Source organism: Aspergillus sclerotioniger (genome assembly GCF_003184525.1).
Source record: "Aspergillus sclerotioniger CBS 115572 chromosome Unknown BO94scaffold_5, whole genome shotgun sequence".
Classification (NCBI taxonomy): domain Eukaryota; kingdom Fungi; phylum Ascomycota; class Eurotiomycetes; order Eurotiales; family Aspergillaceae; genus Aspergillus; species Aspergillus sclerotioniger.
In genome coordinates, this window is record NW_020290995.1 from 627,559 (window position 1) to 644,686 (window position 17,128).

The 17,128-nt window shown below is 50.1% G+C and overlaps 6 protein-coding genes across 6 annotated transcripts; 4 read left to right on the top strand and 2 right to left on the bottom strand.

Annotated features, from left to right (window-relative positions):
• Positions 1-1,443: 1,443 nt before the first annotated feature.
• BO94DRAFT_459112 (alpha-1,2-mannosidase family protein) lies at positions 1,444-3,992 on the bottom strand (the record flags this gene model as incomplete). Its single annotated transcript, XM_025607826.1, has 5 exons — positions 1,444-1,900; positions 1,979-2,742; positions 2,799-3,232; positions 3,288-3,829; positions 3,907-3,992. 5 exons carry the CDS (start codon positions 3,990-3,992, stop codon positions 1,444-1,446), a joined length of 2,283 nt encoding a protein of 760 aa, XP_025470860.1.
• Positions 3,993-6,135: 2,143 nt separating this feature from the next.
• Positions 6,136-6,761, top strand: BO94DRAFT_582504 (uncharacterized protein; the record flags this gene model as incomplete). Its single annotated transcript, XM_025615481.1, has 2 exons — positions 6,136-6,152; positions 6,191-6,761. 2 exons carry the CDS (start codon positions 6,136-6,138, stop codon positions 6,759-6,761), a joined length of 588 nt encoding a protein of 195 aa, XP_025470861.1.
• Positions 6,762-8,721: 1,960 nt separating this feature from the next.
• BO94DRAFT_553937 (sugar porter family MFS transporter) lies at positions 8,722-10,411 on the top strand (the record flags this gene model as incomplete). The annotated part of the gene is made up of 3 exons (XM_025613682.1): positions 8,722-8,791; positions 8,856-9,994; positions 10,061-10,411. The coding sequence occupies 3 exons, from the start codon at positions 8,722-8,724 to the stop codon at positions 10,409-10,411; spliced, it is 1,560 nt and encodes a 519-aa protein (XP_025470862.1).
• A 1,014-nt stretch (positions 10,412-11,425) lies between these two features.
• On the bottom strand, positions 11,426-12,220 carry BO94DRAFT_543358 (uncharacterized protein; the record flags this gene model as incomplete). Its single annotated transcript, XM_025613134.1, has 2 exons — positions 11,426-12,056; positions 12,084-12,220. 2 exons carry the CDS (start codon positions 12,218-12,220, stop codon positions 11,426-11,428), a joined length of 768 nt encoding a protein of 255 aa, XP_025470863.1.
• Positions 12,221-13,309: 1,089 nt separating this feature from the next.
• Positions 13,310-15,198, top strand: BO94DRAFT_572618 (putative amidase; the record flags this gene model as incomplete). The annotated part of the gene is made up of 5 exons (XM_025614931.1): positions 13,310-13,489; positions 13,540-13,661; positions 13,717-13,784; positions 13,837-14,102; positions 14,161-15,198. The coding sequence occupies 5 exons, from the start codon at positions 13,310-13,312 to the stop codon at positions 15,163-15,165; spliced, it is 1,641 nt and encodes a 546-aa protein (XP_025470864.1). The 3' UTR covers positions 15,166-15,198.
• Positions 15,199-15,443: 245 nt separating this feature from the next.
• On the top strand, positions 15,444-17,118 carry BO94DRAFT_563601 (HesA/MoeB/ThiF family protein). Its single transcript, XM_025614367.1, has 3 exons — positions 15,444-15,717; positions 15,779-15,992; positions 16,066-17,118. Exons 1-3 carry the CDS (start codon positions 15,486-15,488, stop codon positions 17,069-17,071), a joined length of 1,452 nt encoding a protein of 483 aa, XP_025470865.1. The 5' UTR covers positions 15,444-15,485; the 3' UTR covers positions 17,072-17,118.
• The last annotated feature ends 10 nt before the right edge of the window (positions 17,119-17,128 follow it).

Sequence of the window (17,128 nt, forward strand, 5' to 3'; positions counted from 1 at the left end):
GCTATCTTCATCATTTACAAACTAGAACATGCAGCTCCACAGAAATGATGACCTCCATTTTGACGCGGTGAGTCCATAAGACTTGAATTGGGATCGAACGCCCCGCATATGGCCTGGACATGACATTGGACATCAGTCACCTAGGAGTGTAACCAGACTAAGTATTAGCCCACTCTTCCCAAGGGACTGCACCTCCTGCTTAGACAACTTTAGCATGCGCAGTGCCTCGAAAGATGAACTACGAGTATTTCCTCCATACTGGTTATAGGATTTTGATGAGACACAAGCACTAAATGTGTACCACCGATCCTGAGCGCGATAAACTTTGCTAGCGGCTTGATTCTATCAGAATTTGAGTTTGATTTCCGCCGTATTGGATTCTGGAAAGGGACCTCATTCGTGAAAGCTGCTGATAAACGCGAGGTGGAGACGTTCTGGGGGGCTTTGCTCGTATACTGCGGTACGCATGGCTGCAGGGGTGCAAGAGGCTGGCAAAAACACACTCAAGCGTACTTTACAGTATCTGCAGCACACGGATGTAGTGCATGAGCTGCATCAGTAGTGTAGTATGTGAGAAGCAGATCGGTGTTAAAGAACTTTCCAATCTAATTTCGTCACCAAACCCCGGGAATAGGGGACGAAGTACGGAGTAAGCTAATAATACTATGTTTGGATTGCATATAGTAGTAGTTCCTGGGTAGACTGGCTGCCCCACCACGTGGAACCCCCAGCAGCAAGTTCCCAAGACAGTTTGCCACCTAGAGACTTGGTGATCAACAAGCTTAGGGAGAAGTGACGGCCCATCCGGTGGAGGTTGGGCGATCGTTACTTCTTGCTTGGTCTTGCGAGTCCTGGAGGGTAGATGGCAGATTCACTTGAGTTACAAGGATCAATACACCGGATACTTCCCTGTTGGTGGCAGAGCAGCGTAAGGAGGATGTACCAGTGGGGGCCGCTATTGTATGTATACTGTATGGGCGGGGATAAGTTACGCGACCCCTTTAAGTCTGCTGCAATAGTACTAGCCTGAACCCTGGTACTCGCGGAACCTTAACTAACTCCCTGCCTGGCTGCCTCAGTTATCCAATTCTCCCCCTCCATTCCCATGAGCATGGGATGGCTCGTATATCTTCCGTCATGTTCCGGAACCGATGCAGACACGGTCATTCAAATGATGATCAACGCGATCGTCAATACTGAGCTGCTGCTACCGCCACTGATGAGGGTCAAGAGGACTTCGTTTCGAATACCACGCATTATTTGGGGGTTATGGAGGGCCATCTCCCCCTCATATCCTCTTCAATTCACTGTGCCTCTCGGGCCTATCTGCGAGAGAGCATCCGTCTGTTGGAAACCCCTTCAAAATAAAGCTATATTCATTAAATATCATCGAGCAAAATACGTACAGACCGAAGGGAAACATGCACATGCTGGCGACTCTGTTTATGAAGCTGGACTTGGTGGCAGCTCCCCTGTGAACCAGTCACTTGCTGTCTTTCTCAACTCGAACTCCAGTGTCCCTCCTCGAGCAAAGATGTCGTCCCATGTTAACCAATTCTGTTTCCAGTCATTCCCATTTACGCGAAGGCGCTGCACATAGATATTACCCCCACCGTTTCCGTCACCACCACTGGAGGTGACATTCAGGTGCTTCCCATCCCCAAGGTCAATAACAAGGGAGTCGAACCAAGGGGAATGGACCAGGAAGGTCGATTGCCCTGTCACCGGGTACAATCCGATCATATTCCACAGTAACCATGTCTGCATCGCTCCAGCATCGCTGTTACCGGGAAGTCCGGACACACCGGTAGCATAATACGATTTAGCAATATCGCGCGACCGGAAGACTGACATATCTTGCCGGCCGATATAATGATACAAATAAGGGACGTTGAACATGCTAGGTCAAGCGTCTGGTCAGTCAAATTCTCCCGCAAATGATAACGGCGGCTGGTCAACGAAGGGGAGGGGAACCCACGGTTCATTCGTAGGGTCGAAGATGATGCCGCTGGAGCCGCTGGCTCCCTCGAACATCGTGTTCAGACGGTCGAGAACGGTCTGATTACCGCCCATCATGTCGACCATCGTTTTCATATCGTGGATGCTTGCCCACGAATAAGCCCATGAGCTGGCTTCGTAGTGAGGGTCCCCCCAATAGCCGCTGTCGTTCAGTGGATCAGTCTCAATGAAACCAGACTCATTTCGAGGCACAACGAAGCCAGAGAATCCCAGCGAGGTCTGGTTCGCATTCCAGTGGTTCCGCCAGTTCCTGGAACGATTCAGATACTTTGCTGCATCATCATCTTTCCCGAGCCCCGATGCTACCTGGTACAGTCCGAAGTCATTGCATGAATATTCCACTGCTCGCGTGACAGCTCGGCTGAATCTGGGCGTGATATAGCCCAGGCTAAGCCAGTCCGGCAATGCCCCTCTCCCTTCTTTGGTTGAGGAATCGGGCGCCTGAGGATCGACAGGGTAGTTGGGTGGAGTCACTTCTGCATCTTTGACCATGGCCTTGTAGCCATCATCCCAGTTTACAGCCCCGCGCACACCTTTGACATACGCATCAGCCAAGATGTTGTCAGCATTCGAGCCGCCCTGGGTGCGACCATTGTAATTCGAGGATCGTGCGTCGGGCATGTAGCCCTCGAATCGCCAAATATCGATCAGGGACCGGATCTGCTCTTCATAGGCGGTGGGCTGCAACACCTGCATGAGAGCAGTCGAGCAGCGGAAAAGATCCTGCGAATAAGATGAGTGATCTGTGCTCCTTATCTTTGGATTCTCGAGTAACCCACCCAGTAAGTGAATATGTCCTCATAGTATGGCTCCTGGGATGTCCATTGAGGGTTCTCCCCTGTTTGATTTGTGGGGATCAGATGCATGAAATAAAGAGAAGTATACAGCAATGTGAGTGTGGTCTCGTTTGTGTTGCTTGTGATGACCTTCGACAAAACCTTGGCTTCCCATTCGGACTGGGCTTCGGCCACGACCGAATCAAATTTCTTATCTTCCGGTATCTCATCTTCAACATTCTTGCAAGCCTTCTCCGTGGATATCCACGAAATTCCCACACGAGAGGTGACTACAGGACTATTGAAGGTGAAAAGGCCCCCGACCCGCGTTGAGCCTGATGAAGAAGATGCGAATCCAGTGCTTTGCTCAGCACTGCCGTCCGAATCAGTTCCAATATATGTTTTGTTGCTGACGGGCGAGGCATCGAAGTGGCCACCTGGTAAAGTCAACCAACACTGCCATGAAAAGCCCGACACAGGTCAAAAGCTTACAGAAGTAGATAGACCAATCGGGAGAACGATTCCACCCATTGTCATATACTCCGTGGCCCTCATAGTGCCCGTCGGGGAAGATGGTGATATTTCCACCTTTATACCCCTGGCTGAGGCCCATTCCCCTGTATGACGGCAGGACATGCGAAACATCAATCAAGACGTTCCCGTCTGCGCCGTTCGGGAAGGTATATTGATAAATTCCTGCATGAGCAGATGCACTCAGCTCCACAACTGTTCCTTCAACCGTCTGTGCCTTGTAGTAGCCCACAGATGCCTCGTCCGTGCCTGATCGGCCGATGGTTATGTTGGAGAGCGGGTTACTGATGTTCCCAACTAGAGGCAGTTGGGAGACTGTGCCGTACTTGGGGGCGCCTCCGGTGCCCTGTTCATGCATCATACTGAACCCCGAGAAATTGCCATTGGGCAAGTAGCCAGAATAAGAGTCTGTTCCAGAGACATACAGGTCGGGACCTAGCTTCACCACTCCAAAGGGACGAGCCGCTCCGGGGAAGTCGTTGCCACCATTTTGCGTTCCCAAGCTTTATCATGGTTAGACTCGCGGAATCTATCACTCAAGGAAAGTGGAACTAAAACCGGCTTTCAAACTGCGACTTACAATAGATTTACATGTGAGGTCAGATTTGCAGCGCGAACGGCTGGTTCGAGCGTACTCAAGACCAGCATACTGTACCACGACCGCATGGTGAATTGAGTACACAGTCGGAAGCAGACTGAACGGCTGTCAAGTCTCCCCTAGCGAGGGAGAATTATGGATATTTATTCCAAAAATAGTGGACACAGAAAATAGCAGCTTGCAATGACGACTTCGCAAATGCCATCGATCTCAAGTTACAAGTCTCAAAAAACAAGTGGGAGATCCCAGTTTCAGCAGGGATACCGATTATGTCTGCGACAATGAATGGACGGGTTAACGGATGGATTACCTCTAGTGGTGAAATACTCGCCCACTAAACGCATAGGGATCCAGCACATGCCGTGATCACCGGTGGTGTGGAGGGTCTGTTAGTCTTCAACAGCGCGAGATGGGTGGTCAAAAAAACTAGGGATGGATACCCCCCGGATACGCGCATCCATGGTCTGCAGTTTGGTATCTAAGAGGAGCTGTGTGCTCTATCACACGCGGGACAGCAGCCCGAGTTCACATTATCAAGCCTGGTCACCGTTGCAGTGGCCACTAGTGGTGCTAGTTACACAACTAAACGCATTCCAATTGTTTGTGGCATGCCCCCTGAAGGGAGGGCGGGAAGAGCAAAAAGAAAACATCATCAATCAGTGCAAAACGGCATCAAAATGTGCTCTGTTCTATCCCTCATATCAGATTCGACTGATATCCAAGAACAAGATTTTGCTAGTGGACATGTGCGGATGATGCATCACGATGGCAGCCAGTCATGAGCCCCAACAGAGCACATGGCTCCGTTGTCATTCCTCACTAGGGCATTCGCCAGCTCCACTGTGCCGATCATTCGGGTCTTTTCTTGTGAAGTAGACAAGTTAGCACTTCATAGTGTAGAGTATGAAGGGAGTGATCATGGTCTTGAGGCCGATGAGCAGTTGTGTCTGGCCAGTTGATTTGTTGTTTGTTCCCTCCTGAAATATCGGGCAGATCATTACAGCCAATGATCCACCCACATGCCTCGGCGTTCAGGGGGCATCTTGGCAGCGATATGATTGGCTTCCGTGGAGTGGGTCACAGGAGCATCCATCTTAACCGAAGTAGGTAAGTCCGGCCTCCCTCACAGTGCAGTCAGGTGACAACATGGTCAGGTGGAGGAGTTGAAGAGCAAGTTACTTATCAAGAGACTTGTCACAAGATCTGCCCAGGACTTACTTTCATCGATCGAATGTTGCCTTAGTCTGGTGAGGCTGAAAGTTCAATATCCTCACGGAAGAGATGGCAAGAGTGGTTTGTTCATATTGCTAGAGCTGGAGAGGTTACAAGGTCGGATATGGTGATTTAATTAATAGGGTGCGTCTCTCAAAATTATATCCACGTTGTGACTGATTCTGGAGGCTCATAGGGCCAAGGTCCATCTAGCAGTCTATCTATCAACCAGCCATCCTTGCCCGTACGCAGAGTAATCATGGCCCCCAATTGACTGCAGAAAATCTATCTGTGGTTGTTCCTTTGCTTCACTGCATTCTTTCAACCCTGCTATCTTGCGATCCCAACATGAGAATATGCCTTAGGCAAGTGGTAGCATTGAGGAGCCATTTGCTGTAACTTACCTACCCCCAAGAGACGTCTGAATAGAGTTCTTTGTGTATTTAGAGTATGACTATAACCATGGCCACCCAAAGCTTAGGTGGAGCGTGAAACACGACCCCACAACACTTTTACAAGATAAGCATGCATACTGCAAGCCGCAGACCTCACGACTCTGGGATGTCACCAGAAGAAGTTCCGCAAACATGTGAAGCTGTACAATAGCGCTATCTAGGTTGAGATCTGCGAGAGCTGAGATTGTCTGCGGCGATAATATACACGATTTGAAGGATCTGCGGACGGCAACATTTCATGATAGTTTCAGGAAACCAAACGTAACATATTCATGTTTGTTTTGTGCCACAGTATAGAAGCTTCGAAGCCTGGACTGTTACCTATATTTTGTTTTGAAGCTTGGCGGAGTGAAATATAATATTGTGACTGATTTCATGAAATCTTACCGCTGCATGAACAACAGATCAATCTTCTAAATCTAGAACTAGATGAACGGCCACCAGTCTTGAACACATAAATGAGAAGTGGCTCCCCGGCTACATGGATTGACAGTAAGTCATTGAAGATGAGAAAACCATAACAGTGATACTTTGAACTTGGAAGATGACATCAAGCTCTAGGTGAGTGCACTGTATTTCCCCGCTCGCTTCAAATACAGTGACGACTATCCGGGAGATGCCGCATATGCAAAAATAAGCTTGGTGGATGAGAATCAGCGACAGCTGGTCGACGCCCACGAGCTTATGGATCAGTATACTGGCTTGAAACAGTTATTTGACTTCGAGACGCGGTATCATGTTGGTGCTTACAGCGTTGATTCCACCCTGATTGTGGATATTGCCAAATTCGTCGACGCATGCTACCTGGTTTCAACCAATCCTACGGCCGCGCCACATGACGCCCTGTACCTTGCTAACGCTACTGATATCAGGGGATCCCGCTATGAGGCCAAAGGTTCGAACATTCCACCCTCTGGTGGTAAGATCTGGTGGAGCCTGCTGAAAGATGAAAATGTGAAGAGCTACGTGGCCCAAGTCTCCAAAGCCGAACAGATGAATCTCCAGGAAGCCCAGACTTCTGACCTGGGGGCTGGTGCAGAAATCGCCCTGAATGTCTTGATGGCCGCATCACTTGTACCTTATGTTGGGCCCTTCCTATCAACAGTGGGCAGTGCAGAAATTGAAGGGCTGACAAATGTCAAGGTGGACAGCTCTGCAGGGGAAGCATAATCTGCAGGAATCGCAAAGTCCACTTGGGATAGTACACCTGGCGAAGTGAAAGATGCTTTCATCGAGCATCTGCACGCGGAGCTCCCAAGGATCGTCAGATTGTTCAAGAGGAAATAGCCGCTTGACAAGGGTGCGCAGGGCCGTATTGAAAGTTTTGCTTCTCTATGTAGTGTGTTTTTTTTTTCTACTTCTTTTTTTAAGAATAAAAAAAAGTCGGCTGGTATGGGTAATGCAGTAATGCAATGGACCTCGTTAATACCGTGAGATTAAGACTCCACTTCTCAATTGAAACCGGTGAAGGTCGGGCGGCATCAAAAAGCTCCATGTTCAAGCAGATATGGAAACGGCTACATCGATACTCACAACACTGTATCGTTCCCCCCAAAAGACAGACAGAAATGACTGGAGAAGCCCTGTCGGAGATGGCAAAACATCACTCGGCATATCTCCGAGGAAAAGTCCAATCACTTGACAACGGGTTCCCGTCGTCGCACATCCTCAAAGTACAATGCATATGCATCTGATTAACTTCTTGCAGCGGAGACCAAGACGGAACGAGGGTGGTGGAATGCATCTAAGCCACAGTAGTCCGATGCAGAGGGAAATATTGAACCTACATATCATGCATTGAAACACAATGGGATAAACGTATTTCCCCGGCACAATCATGCTAGGAAATGTCGCCTTCCTTTGTGCCAAGGGGGACTGAGATTCCCGGCTGAATGAGGCGCAAGTTGGCTTGCTCCTGGTGCGTGGAAAAAGCGCCACTTAATGCACCTGTGCTTGGCAAAACTGATCACACTTTCTACTGGGTCAAGGCAATGAATATTTAATGCTGGAGCAGCCGGTTGGCCACTAGGCGAGCATCACATGACCCACGGTCACGTTGGCCACGGAGATGTTGTTGTTGTTGTTGTTGTTGTTTTCGTCCCGCGTAGGCAGAAGCCAATATCACGTTGTTTTCTCTGCCTCGCGTCTCTTCACGGCAGTTAGGTCCATCCGTCAAGGCAACTATTGCTCACTTGCAGGGGGTTTCAATATCCACCCTGTAAGATATAGGCAACCGCAACCGATTGACGATGCTTAATGTGATAGTCATCTACATAGGACTGTTTTCCCGGTCCGCTCTACTATGGCGAGCTTCAAGGCTACTACATCTGTTAGGAATGACAGAGCCGATGATCCCTAGGGTTTGTCTCTCGTCGCTTCGAATACGTATATGCAGCTGACATATTCCGACGATTGGTCTAGGTTTAACCCAATAGAAAGACAACGATAAGGGGAGTTGATGTTTCTGCTCACCGACTGTACATCAGTCCAGCCGGATAGTTCAGCTTCGATCCACACTGTCTTTCTTTCCCCTCTCTGACAGCATGGATGAGCCAGGCCGACTCCCACGATATCGTCATCATGGGTCAGATTTAGTCCGCACACCGTAGCGCGATTGCTGTGCCCTCGCATGGCCTGATATTGCGAGGCTGGCAGCCTGCCAGTCACCGTTGAGGCGGCCCCCTAGCGTGGCGTGGCCAACACTCGTCAGTGGACGGAAAAACCCACCAGCACCTCCGCCCAATTTCTCCGGATGTATCCACCTCGGGGGCCTCCAACTCACTCCATTCCCCCGGAATTGCTGGATCCAGCGCAAGGTGCGGGGAGAGATGGGGTCGCTTCTGCGGGTGGGTGGAGATCCCCCATCACCCATGCTGGGGGTTCGCTCCCCAGAACCTATGGCCTGCCTGCTTGGCTCCCCCAAGCGTGGTCTAGCATCTCATCTCCTTGGGTATGGTATGGAGATCCGTCTTCCTACCAGGAATGGAGATGGCAGTGATAAATATCCACCACGGCTCCCGGCGAGGTCAGCCCTCTCTGGCTTCTCCTTTGGTCTTTTTTCTCTAGGAATGCCCTGTGCTGCTAGGATCAATTGCCAATTGCCTACCAGTTCCTGGACAATTCCGCCACCATGGGCCTCTTCAAAAATTATCGCGTTTACATCCTCACAGCCGTGGCCTATTCAGGGTCACTTCTTTTCGGTATGCATGCTTTCTTGAATTGATCCCAGCGTGCTGGAAACTAATTTTTCTCGATGACTGCTAGGCTATGATACGGGTGTGATGGGTAGTGTCCTTTCACTGGACAGCTTCAAAGAAGATTTCGGCCTACCTACTGGCTCTTCCGGCTTTGCATCCTCAAAGAATTCCGACATCTCTTCCAACGTCGTATCCTTGTTGACCGCCGGCTGTTTCTTCGGCGCCATCTTTGCTGCTCCCCTCAACGAGCGCATTGGACGACGCTACTCCCTCATGATCTTCTCTTTTGTCTTCCTCATCGGCGCGGCTATTCAGGTCGCTTCCCTACACTCCATTGGCCAAATATACGGTGGTCGTGTCATCGCTGGCTTGGGCATTGGCGGCATGTCCAGTATCACTCCCGTCTTTGTGAGCGAGAACTGCCCTCCGGAAATCCGTGGTCGAGTTTCCGGGATGTTCCAGGAATTCCTGGTCATTGGAAGCACCTTCGCCTACTGGCTGGACTACGGCGTCTCCCTTCACATTCCTTCAAGCACAAAACAATGGCGTGTTCCCGTGGCCGTCCAGCTGATCCCCGGCGGACTCATGCTCATTGGCCTTTTCTTCCTGAAGGAGTCTCCTCGTTGGCTGACTGCCAAAGGCCGCCACGAGGAGGCTCTTCAATCTCTTGCATACATCAGGAACGAGCCCGCAAACAGTGAAATGGTCCAGACGGAGACTGCTGAGATCAGAGCCGCCATTGACGACGAGGTAGCAGCCACAGAGGGACTGAGCTTTAAGGAATTTCTCCAAAAGAGTAACCTCAAACGCTTCGCTTTCGCCTTCGTTCTCATGTTCTCCCAACAATGGTCTGGAACCAACTCAATAGGTTATTATGCTCCGGAAATCTTTCAAACTATCGGCCTTAGTGCCACGAACTCTTCTCTTTTTGCCACGGGCGTATATGGAACCGTCAAGGTGGTTGCGACGGCTATCTTCTTATTCGTCGGTATCGACCGCTGGGGCCGTAAGCTCAGTCTGATCGGGGGTGCCATCTGGATGGCCAGCATGATGTTTATCATTGGCGCGGTCTTGGCCACGAATCCCCCTGACACCAGCGCCAGTGGCGTTTCTCAGGCCTCCATCGCCATGGTCGTCATGATCTATCTCTATGTCATTGGCTATTCTGCTTCCTGGGGTCCCACCCCTTGGGTCTACGTGAGCGAGGTAAGAACACCCCCATCCCCCCCTCACATGACGATTTCACTTCAGCCCAGCTGACACGTCCGGCAGATCTTCCCAACCCGGCTACGTGCATACGGTGTTGGTCTAGCAGCCACCTCCCAATGGCTCTGGAGTTTCGTCGTCACCGAAATCACCCCCAAAGCCGTCCACAATATCGGGTGGCGCACGTTCCTCATGTTCGGTATCTTCTGCGTTTTCAATGGCGTCTTCGTTGTCATCTTCGCCAAGGAGACCAAAGGCCGCAGTCTCGAAGACATGGACATCCTTTTCGGCGGCGTCAATGAGGCTGACCGTCGCGCTGCAGTAGAAAATACCATGCATAAGCGTGGTTCCACACACATTGAGGACTTGGAAGATGAGGAGGCCGACCGTGTCCGCCACGAGCAGGACAAGGTCTAGGTCTGATCTAGCTGGGCTATATCGATTACTTGTATGTATGGTATGAACGAACCCATGACTGAATGGTAGTTAAAGAGGGACGGACAAATCACTTTAGATAGATCTAGATGTTAGAGACGGGGACTACATCGTTAGATTGGATTGGGCTTTTTGGTTGGGTTGTTTGTTAGACAAGATGGCTCTAGATTCTATCCCCGGCTGGATTGATATTGTGTGATGCAATTTCCTTCTCCTCCATCTCCACCCCAACCAGGTGATCAGTATTAGATGTTTCCGATGATTGTAATTGAGTTAATTCATTCTAGTTACATGGAAGAGGACCGAGTCTTTTAGACTTACAGTCCTAATTCCAGTGTTTTTGTGAATAATAGGAGGTCTTCATAATATGTTAGAAGCCTTCGTAATGAAGGATAGACTTGTCTCTAGTGAAATAACCAGTAACCAGGGGATTACTCAGAGATTCCAGTGTATAGACGGTATCTAACCAACCGGCCGACACTCGTCTCTGTCCCATCAACATTAAATACTGTGTAGTATGAAACATTTCCTTCCCCCTCAGTCTCAGTATTTACCATATTAATCTTCATCTTGAATAGACTGGTAAATTTAGTGAAGAAGGATTGATATATTATTATATGAATGGAGTAGAGAGTCAAATATCCTTTTGTCCGGCAGAGGTTTATGACTAGAAGCTGATAAAAAACAATTACAGCAATAAACGTAAGTTCCAGTGAGTTGAAAACCTCACGGCCTTTTACTTTTTTCTTCACCTCCCTAGACAGAAAAGCTCATCGGTCATGTTCAATCAACCTTCCTGGTTCGGACCCACATACACACATACACACAAACACACACACACACATACACACACACACAGGGAGTAATACTACCAGCCCTAAACCATCAATTCAGTTACCGACCTCGAGCCTCCTCACGAAGCTTCATCCACTCCGGCTTAAGCTCCGGATGCCGAACAAAGCATTGATCCTCAGTATGGTTGTAGCCTTTACATCCCTAGACTGGACACTTTCGTTTCTTGTCCCTAGTGGAGCTTCCTTGCTCGACCTTTCTCTCCATAATCTCCTCCTCTTCTTCCAGAAGTCGTTCCTTAAATTCCTCAAGACTCGGCCACGTCTGTCTCGGTCCATTATAAACAAGATTCATCTCCCGGATAATCCCATCATACTCTGGAGTAAGCGACCGCATGATCTTAGCCTGGACAGCACAATCATCATACGAATGGTTGAGTTCTCGTAAATTCTGGACTTTATCCCCCAGAGTGCCGAAGAAGTCATTCAGATCGGAACAGTCATCTAGAGTTAGGTTGGCGATTTCCCTGTGGAGGATGTGCGGATTATTCATTTTGTATCTCGTAGAGAGATACTGAAATGCTTGGTAGGGGTCCGTGTAGTCGCTGAGAATAGAGCGGATTGAGGGGGAGACGTGGAGTATTAGAAGTGCCATCGCTTTGAGTTTGTCTTCGGACTTCTTTTCTTGTGCTTTGAGGTCTTGTTCGAGTTGGGTTTCTACGGATTGGAGTAGGAGGTCTTTGAGGAGGGGTTTGTCGTCTTTGTCTTTGTATTTGGGGGATGAGAGGATGGTGTCGATGTTGGTGATGTAGTCGTCTATTTGGGGTGGTGGGGTGCTAGTGTCTTGGGTTTGATATTGGTACTAGATGCCGTGATGCGCTGCGATGAGGTGGAGGTCTCGTCTCCATTTCATGTAGGTTTGGGATCCGGTTAGCATTGTTGGGTTGAAGGAGGTTGAGGATTGGTTGGTGGTGTTGAGGGGGTTGTGGTTTGAAGTCATGATGTTCTTCAAGTCTGTGGAAAAGTCGAAGTACTTGATGATGGTTCTGGTTATATGGGAGAGCACTCAGACTTTATAGGCTTGCAATCCTGTTTTCTGTCTGAATGTTCCTATATAATCAGGATCTCTGTCGGTGGTTGCCTAGGGTCACGGGACGTTCTGCCTGCCGTGATCCTCCAGGGAGTCTAGACCTATCCACGGTGTCAAGCGTAACCATCACACAAGAGTAACCCTGTACTCCATACCCCGATACCCTGTACCACCAACTATTCGAATATTGGTGCTCCTATTACCTACTCCATGTAACTGTAACCTTTGGATAAAGCGTCCTCTCACCTCTACTTACTGGTTGTGATCTAGACCAACGGGCGAGTCTGAAGGTTGATCATTTGAGGTTCCACTCTTTCGAACTAGGTTTAATCAAATAAATGTTTTGATTAATGGTTTGAATGGCTGGTTGATTGATTGATCGATTGATTGGCTTATTCACGTTACTGTTATTTGCTTTTTCTGTTCGCGGAAGAGAGATTATTCTGAGACAGGGATGAAGTTTGCTATTCTTAGATGAATTCGCGTCAGACTTGGGTTGGGGTTTGGACTGGGGTACGTACGTGGTACTTGCTTTGATCAGTTTATGATGGTCGCACATAAGTTAGAGAGGGTGTGGTGTAGTATAGTTGGAAGGGAGAGGTCTTTGTAGGGGTGTTAGGTCAAAGAGAAAGCACGGGAAGGAGATTGGTAGTAAGTAAGTGGTACTGCCTATTCATTGTGAAGTTGGGGCCTGCAATGGGAGCTGGAGATGATAATATTAAGCCAAGAGTTGACGCTGTCACGAGTTTGATTCGTTGGCTCAGAATGGAGGCTTGAGATTGTCTGTGCCTTCCTGCCTCTGTTCTTGCCTGTTGCTGACTTTGGGTCTTGGTAGTGTCAGGTGGAAGTCAGTGTCTCATCCCTGGGCTAGATATACTTTATTAGTATGCTGTTTGGCAGTTCGTGAAGTCGACAAGTCTAAGGGCACCCCTGTTATAAGACGCAAACGCCTCCCCATCCAAGATCGGAGCTGGGTTGTGGACTAATAGTTTGGTCACAATGTTTCGCTGGAGCTTTTGGGTCCTTGTGACTCTTGTTCATACACATCTCTTATTTTTGGAAGGCGCGGTCGCGGACAGCGTTGGAAAATGTCGATTCCCACGGCTGGTTGAGGCGACAGTGGATCAGCTTCAAGCTGGTCTCCAGAAGGGTTGCTTTGATAGTGTGGATTTGGTCAATGTTGGTGCTATCCTTTTATTTCATGGCTGTGGTGCTAATGCCTGTCATAGGCGTATGTCGGTCGAATTGACGAGGTTGATTCGACTTTTGGCACGGTGTTGGAGATGAACCCGCATGCGCTGAATATCGCGAGACAGCTTGATCGCGAGAGACAACAAGGTCGCATTCGGGGGTACGTTGCTGTCCATGTTAAGTTAACTTGTGGTTGCGTGGCTGATTGAATGTAGTCCGCTGCATGGACTGCCGGTTTTGATCAAGGATATGATAGGCACAAACGATAGGATGGAAACCGCAGGTACTCTTCTCGATACTGATCAACTCCCGTTCCTCTTGCTGACAGTTTTTAGCTGGCTCCTGGGCGCTCGTCGGATCCAAGGTTTCTGCCGATTCAACTGTAGTGGCGAAACTCCGAGACAACGGCCTGATCATCCTAGGCAAGACGAGTTTGTCGGAATGGGCCAACTTCCGCTCGTTAAACTCGTCTAACGGGTGGAGTGGCCGAGGGGGCAATACGTACGGAGCGTATTATCCCGATCAGGACCCAAATGGAAGTTCGAGTGGCAGTGCTGTTGCGACTGACTTGGGTCTTATCCCGTTTGCTTTGGGAACCGAGGTACGCCAGAAGCTTTCCTGCCCACCTTCTGACCTATGCTAATGCCAAAGGACAATAGACGGCTGGGAGTATCTTGCTTCCAGGTGATAGAAACAACGTTGTCGGCATCAAGCCAACTGTTGGGCTTACATCACGGTATATGGTCATCCCTATTAGCGAGCGCCAGGATACTATTGGGCCTTTGGCTCGAACCGTCAAGGACGCAGCCGTTCTGTTGCAAGCTATTGATGGTCAGGACCCAAGAGACAATTACACCTTGGCCTCGCCGTTCGGTCAAAGTCTTCCAGACTACCTGGCGGCTTGCAAGCTGTCTGGGCTCCAAGGCAAGCGGATTGGTATCCCTCGAAATGTCATCGACTATCTGGGCCCAGCAGAAGCTCCAATAATCTCGGCCTTCGAAACAGCAGTGTCCGTGATAAGCACTGCAGGCGCTGTCATAGTCGATAATACAAACTTCACAGCATACGGCACCTTCTATGATAGCCTAAACCCTGCCATTGTTGAGGCGGCCGACTTTACGACGAACATCGCAACTTATCTGTCGAAACTGAAACGAAACCCGAATAATATTCACAGCGTGGAGGATATCAGGGACTTTACCCAGCGTACGCCATTGGAGGACTACCCGTCGCGCGACACGGGGATATGGGATCAAGTGATTGCTCTTGGACTGAACAACACATCGCCGGCCTTCTGGCCCTTGTATCAGGACACCCTCTACTTCGGCAAGGAAGGAGGCTTGCTAGGGGCTCTGTTGCGCAACAAGCTCGATGCCGTCATTCTCCCTACTGTTGTCGCCTCTGGCATCCCTGCGATTATCGGTACGCCGGTTATCACCGTGCCCCTCGGGGCATATCCAGACGGAACTCCGGTTGAACGCAACAGCCGCGGTGACCTAGTGCAACGTGCCCCTGGAATCCCTTTCGGGATCAGCTTTCTCGGACCGAAGTGGAGCGAAGAGCAGCTGATCGGGATGGCCTATGCATTCGAGCAGCGTGCGCTCGTCCGTAATAAGTTGGGACGCTATCGGGAGGCATGTACCGAGCTAGAAGACATGATTTAGCTCTGAAGTCTGTAGGAGGTCAAGTTAGGAGGTCAAGTTCGCAGGTCCTGGTTTGTTTGTGTATGGTTGTATCTACCACGAAGGTATAATATAGTCGATCCACGTGTGACAAAATGATCCGTAGGAGGGAAGAACCTGGTCCTGGTAGGCAGAAAAGGGAAAGAAGCCCCTTCCATGGCATGGCTTGCCGGAAGGAGTTTAGCGCCGGACCACCCGATAAGAAGATGGAGAAAGTCTTCCGAGCGCGGGGCGCCTCGGGCTGGAATGTTGCAAGCATACCTCCAGATTATTTGACCTGATCTCGACTCGCTCAGTTGCCAATGAGCGATCTCGAGCAAACATGCGCGTCTTTGCGCGCCCAGATCGCGGCCACTGAAGAACAACTTGCAGGTTTGAAACATGAGCTCCAAATCGCAGAAGAGGCTGCCGCGAGATCTAAAGCTCAGGCTGTGGAGGACGATGAAGCAGCTTCTGGGAGGCGGTGGCCCCTACTGGACGAAGAGTATCGGCGCTATGGGAGACAGATGATTGTACCGCAGTTAGGCATCCAAGGTTCGTGATCTGCCAACGGAGTCTCGGAGATCTGTCTTGCTAATTGGGGCTTCGTTATCAGGCCAACTGCTACTCAAATTGGCAAAGGTTTTGATCGTGGGTGCTGGTGGATTAGGATGTCCAGCAGCATTGTATCTCGCGGGAGCTGGTGTCGGCACTCTGGGGCTGGTCGATGGGGATACGGTGGAATCGTCGAATCTCCATCGTCAGGTTTTACACAGGACCAAGAACGTCGGGAAGCCGAAGGTGGATAGTGCGATTGAGTACTTGCAGGAGTGAGTTGCTGCCCGATATCTGGAGGATATAACATTATCTATGTAGCGTGCTGACTCGGACTGCTCCCCATAGGCTGAACCCCCACCCCAAGTACATCGCTCACAGGGAACATCTATCACCTGAAGCCGCCCCAGATATCTTCAGCAATTACGATCTGATTCTCGATTGTACCGATAACCCTGCGACTCGATATCTCATTTCGGATACTGCAGTGCTTCTGGGTAAACCTTTGGTGTCAGCATCTGCCCTGCGCACTGAAGGTCAGCTTATGGTGTTGAACAACCCTCCCCGGCCCGCAGGCGATAAGACTGGAGGCCCTTGCTACCGTTGTGTGTTTCCTAAGCCGCCACCGGCGAACACAGTTACGAGCTGCGCGGATGGGGGCATCCTCGGCCCCGTGGTTGGTACAATGGGCGTTTTGCAGGCGTTGGAAGCTATCAAGGTCATTACGGCAGAAGAAACGAGGGCACCTACTCCACCCTCTTTGCATATCTTCTCGGCGTATTCTACACCTCTCTTCCGCACGATAAAACTACGCTCCCGTCGCCGCAATTGCGCGGTGTGCTCTGCTGAGGCCAGCGTGACGGTCGATACTGTACGCTCGGGGTCTACCGATTATGTCTTCTTCTGTGGGACGGCGGACCCAGAGAACTTACTCACGCCAGAGGAACGTATCACGCCGCTGGAGTATTGCAGGAAATACCGTGGTAGGGGGGAGAAGGAGCCAACTATCATCGATGTGAGAGAGGAGGTCCAGTTCGACATCTGTAGTCTGGAAAATAGCATCAACATTCCGATGTCCACGATCTTAGCTTCTACCTTCAGCTCGCCGGATAGTGGAGATTCTTCGGCTAATGGAGTGCCCGGGTTGCCCTCATGGGTGCCATCGGACGTGGCTTCATCGCAGTCCACTGATCCGGTTTATGTGGTTTGTCGACTAGGCAACGACTCTCAGGTCGCTGTGAAGAGGCTAAAGGAACTGGGCTTGGGCCGGGGGGGACAGAGGGTAGTGGCTGACATTCGAGGGGGATTTCGCGCTTGGAAAGAACAGGTTGATCCTGAATGGCCGGAATATTAGATCCTCGGTAGACTTATATGTAGCCGTCAATGCATCGAATGCCTAGCAGAAGATCTT

Coding starts and splice junctions, on each gene's coding strand:
- BO94DRAFT_563601 (XM_025614367.1), top strand. CDS start 15,486: ATGAGCGATCTCGAGCAAACATGCGCGTCTTTGCGCGCCCAGATCGCG. Junction 15,718..15,778: donor ACCGCAGTTAGGCATCCAAG/GTTCGTGATCTG, acceptor CTTCGTTATCAG/GCCAACTGCTACTCAAATTG. Junction 15,993..16,065: donor GCGATTGAGTACTTGCAGGA/GTGAGTTGCTGC, acceptor TGCTCCCCATAG/GCTGAACCCCCACCCCAAGT.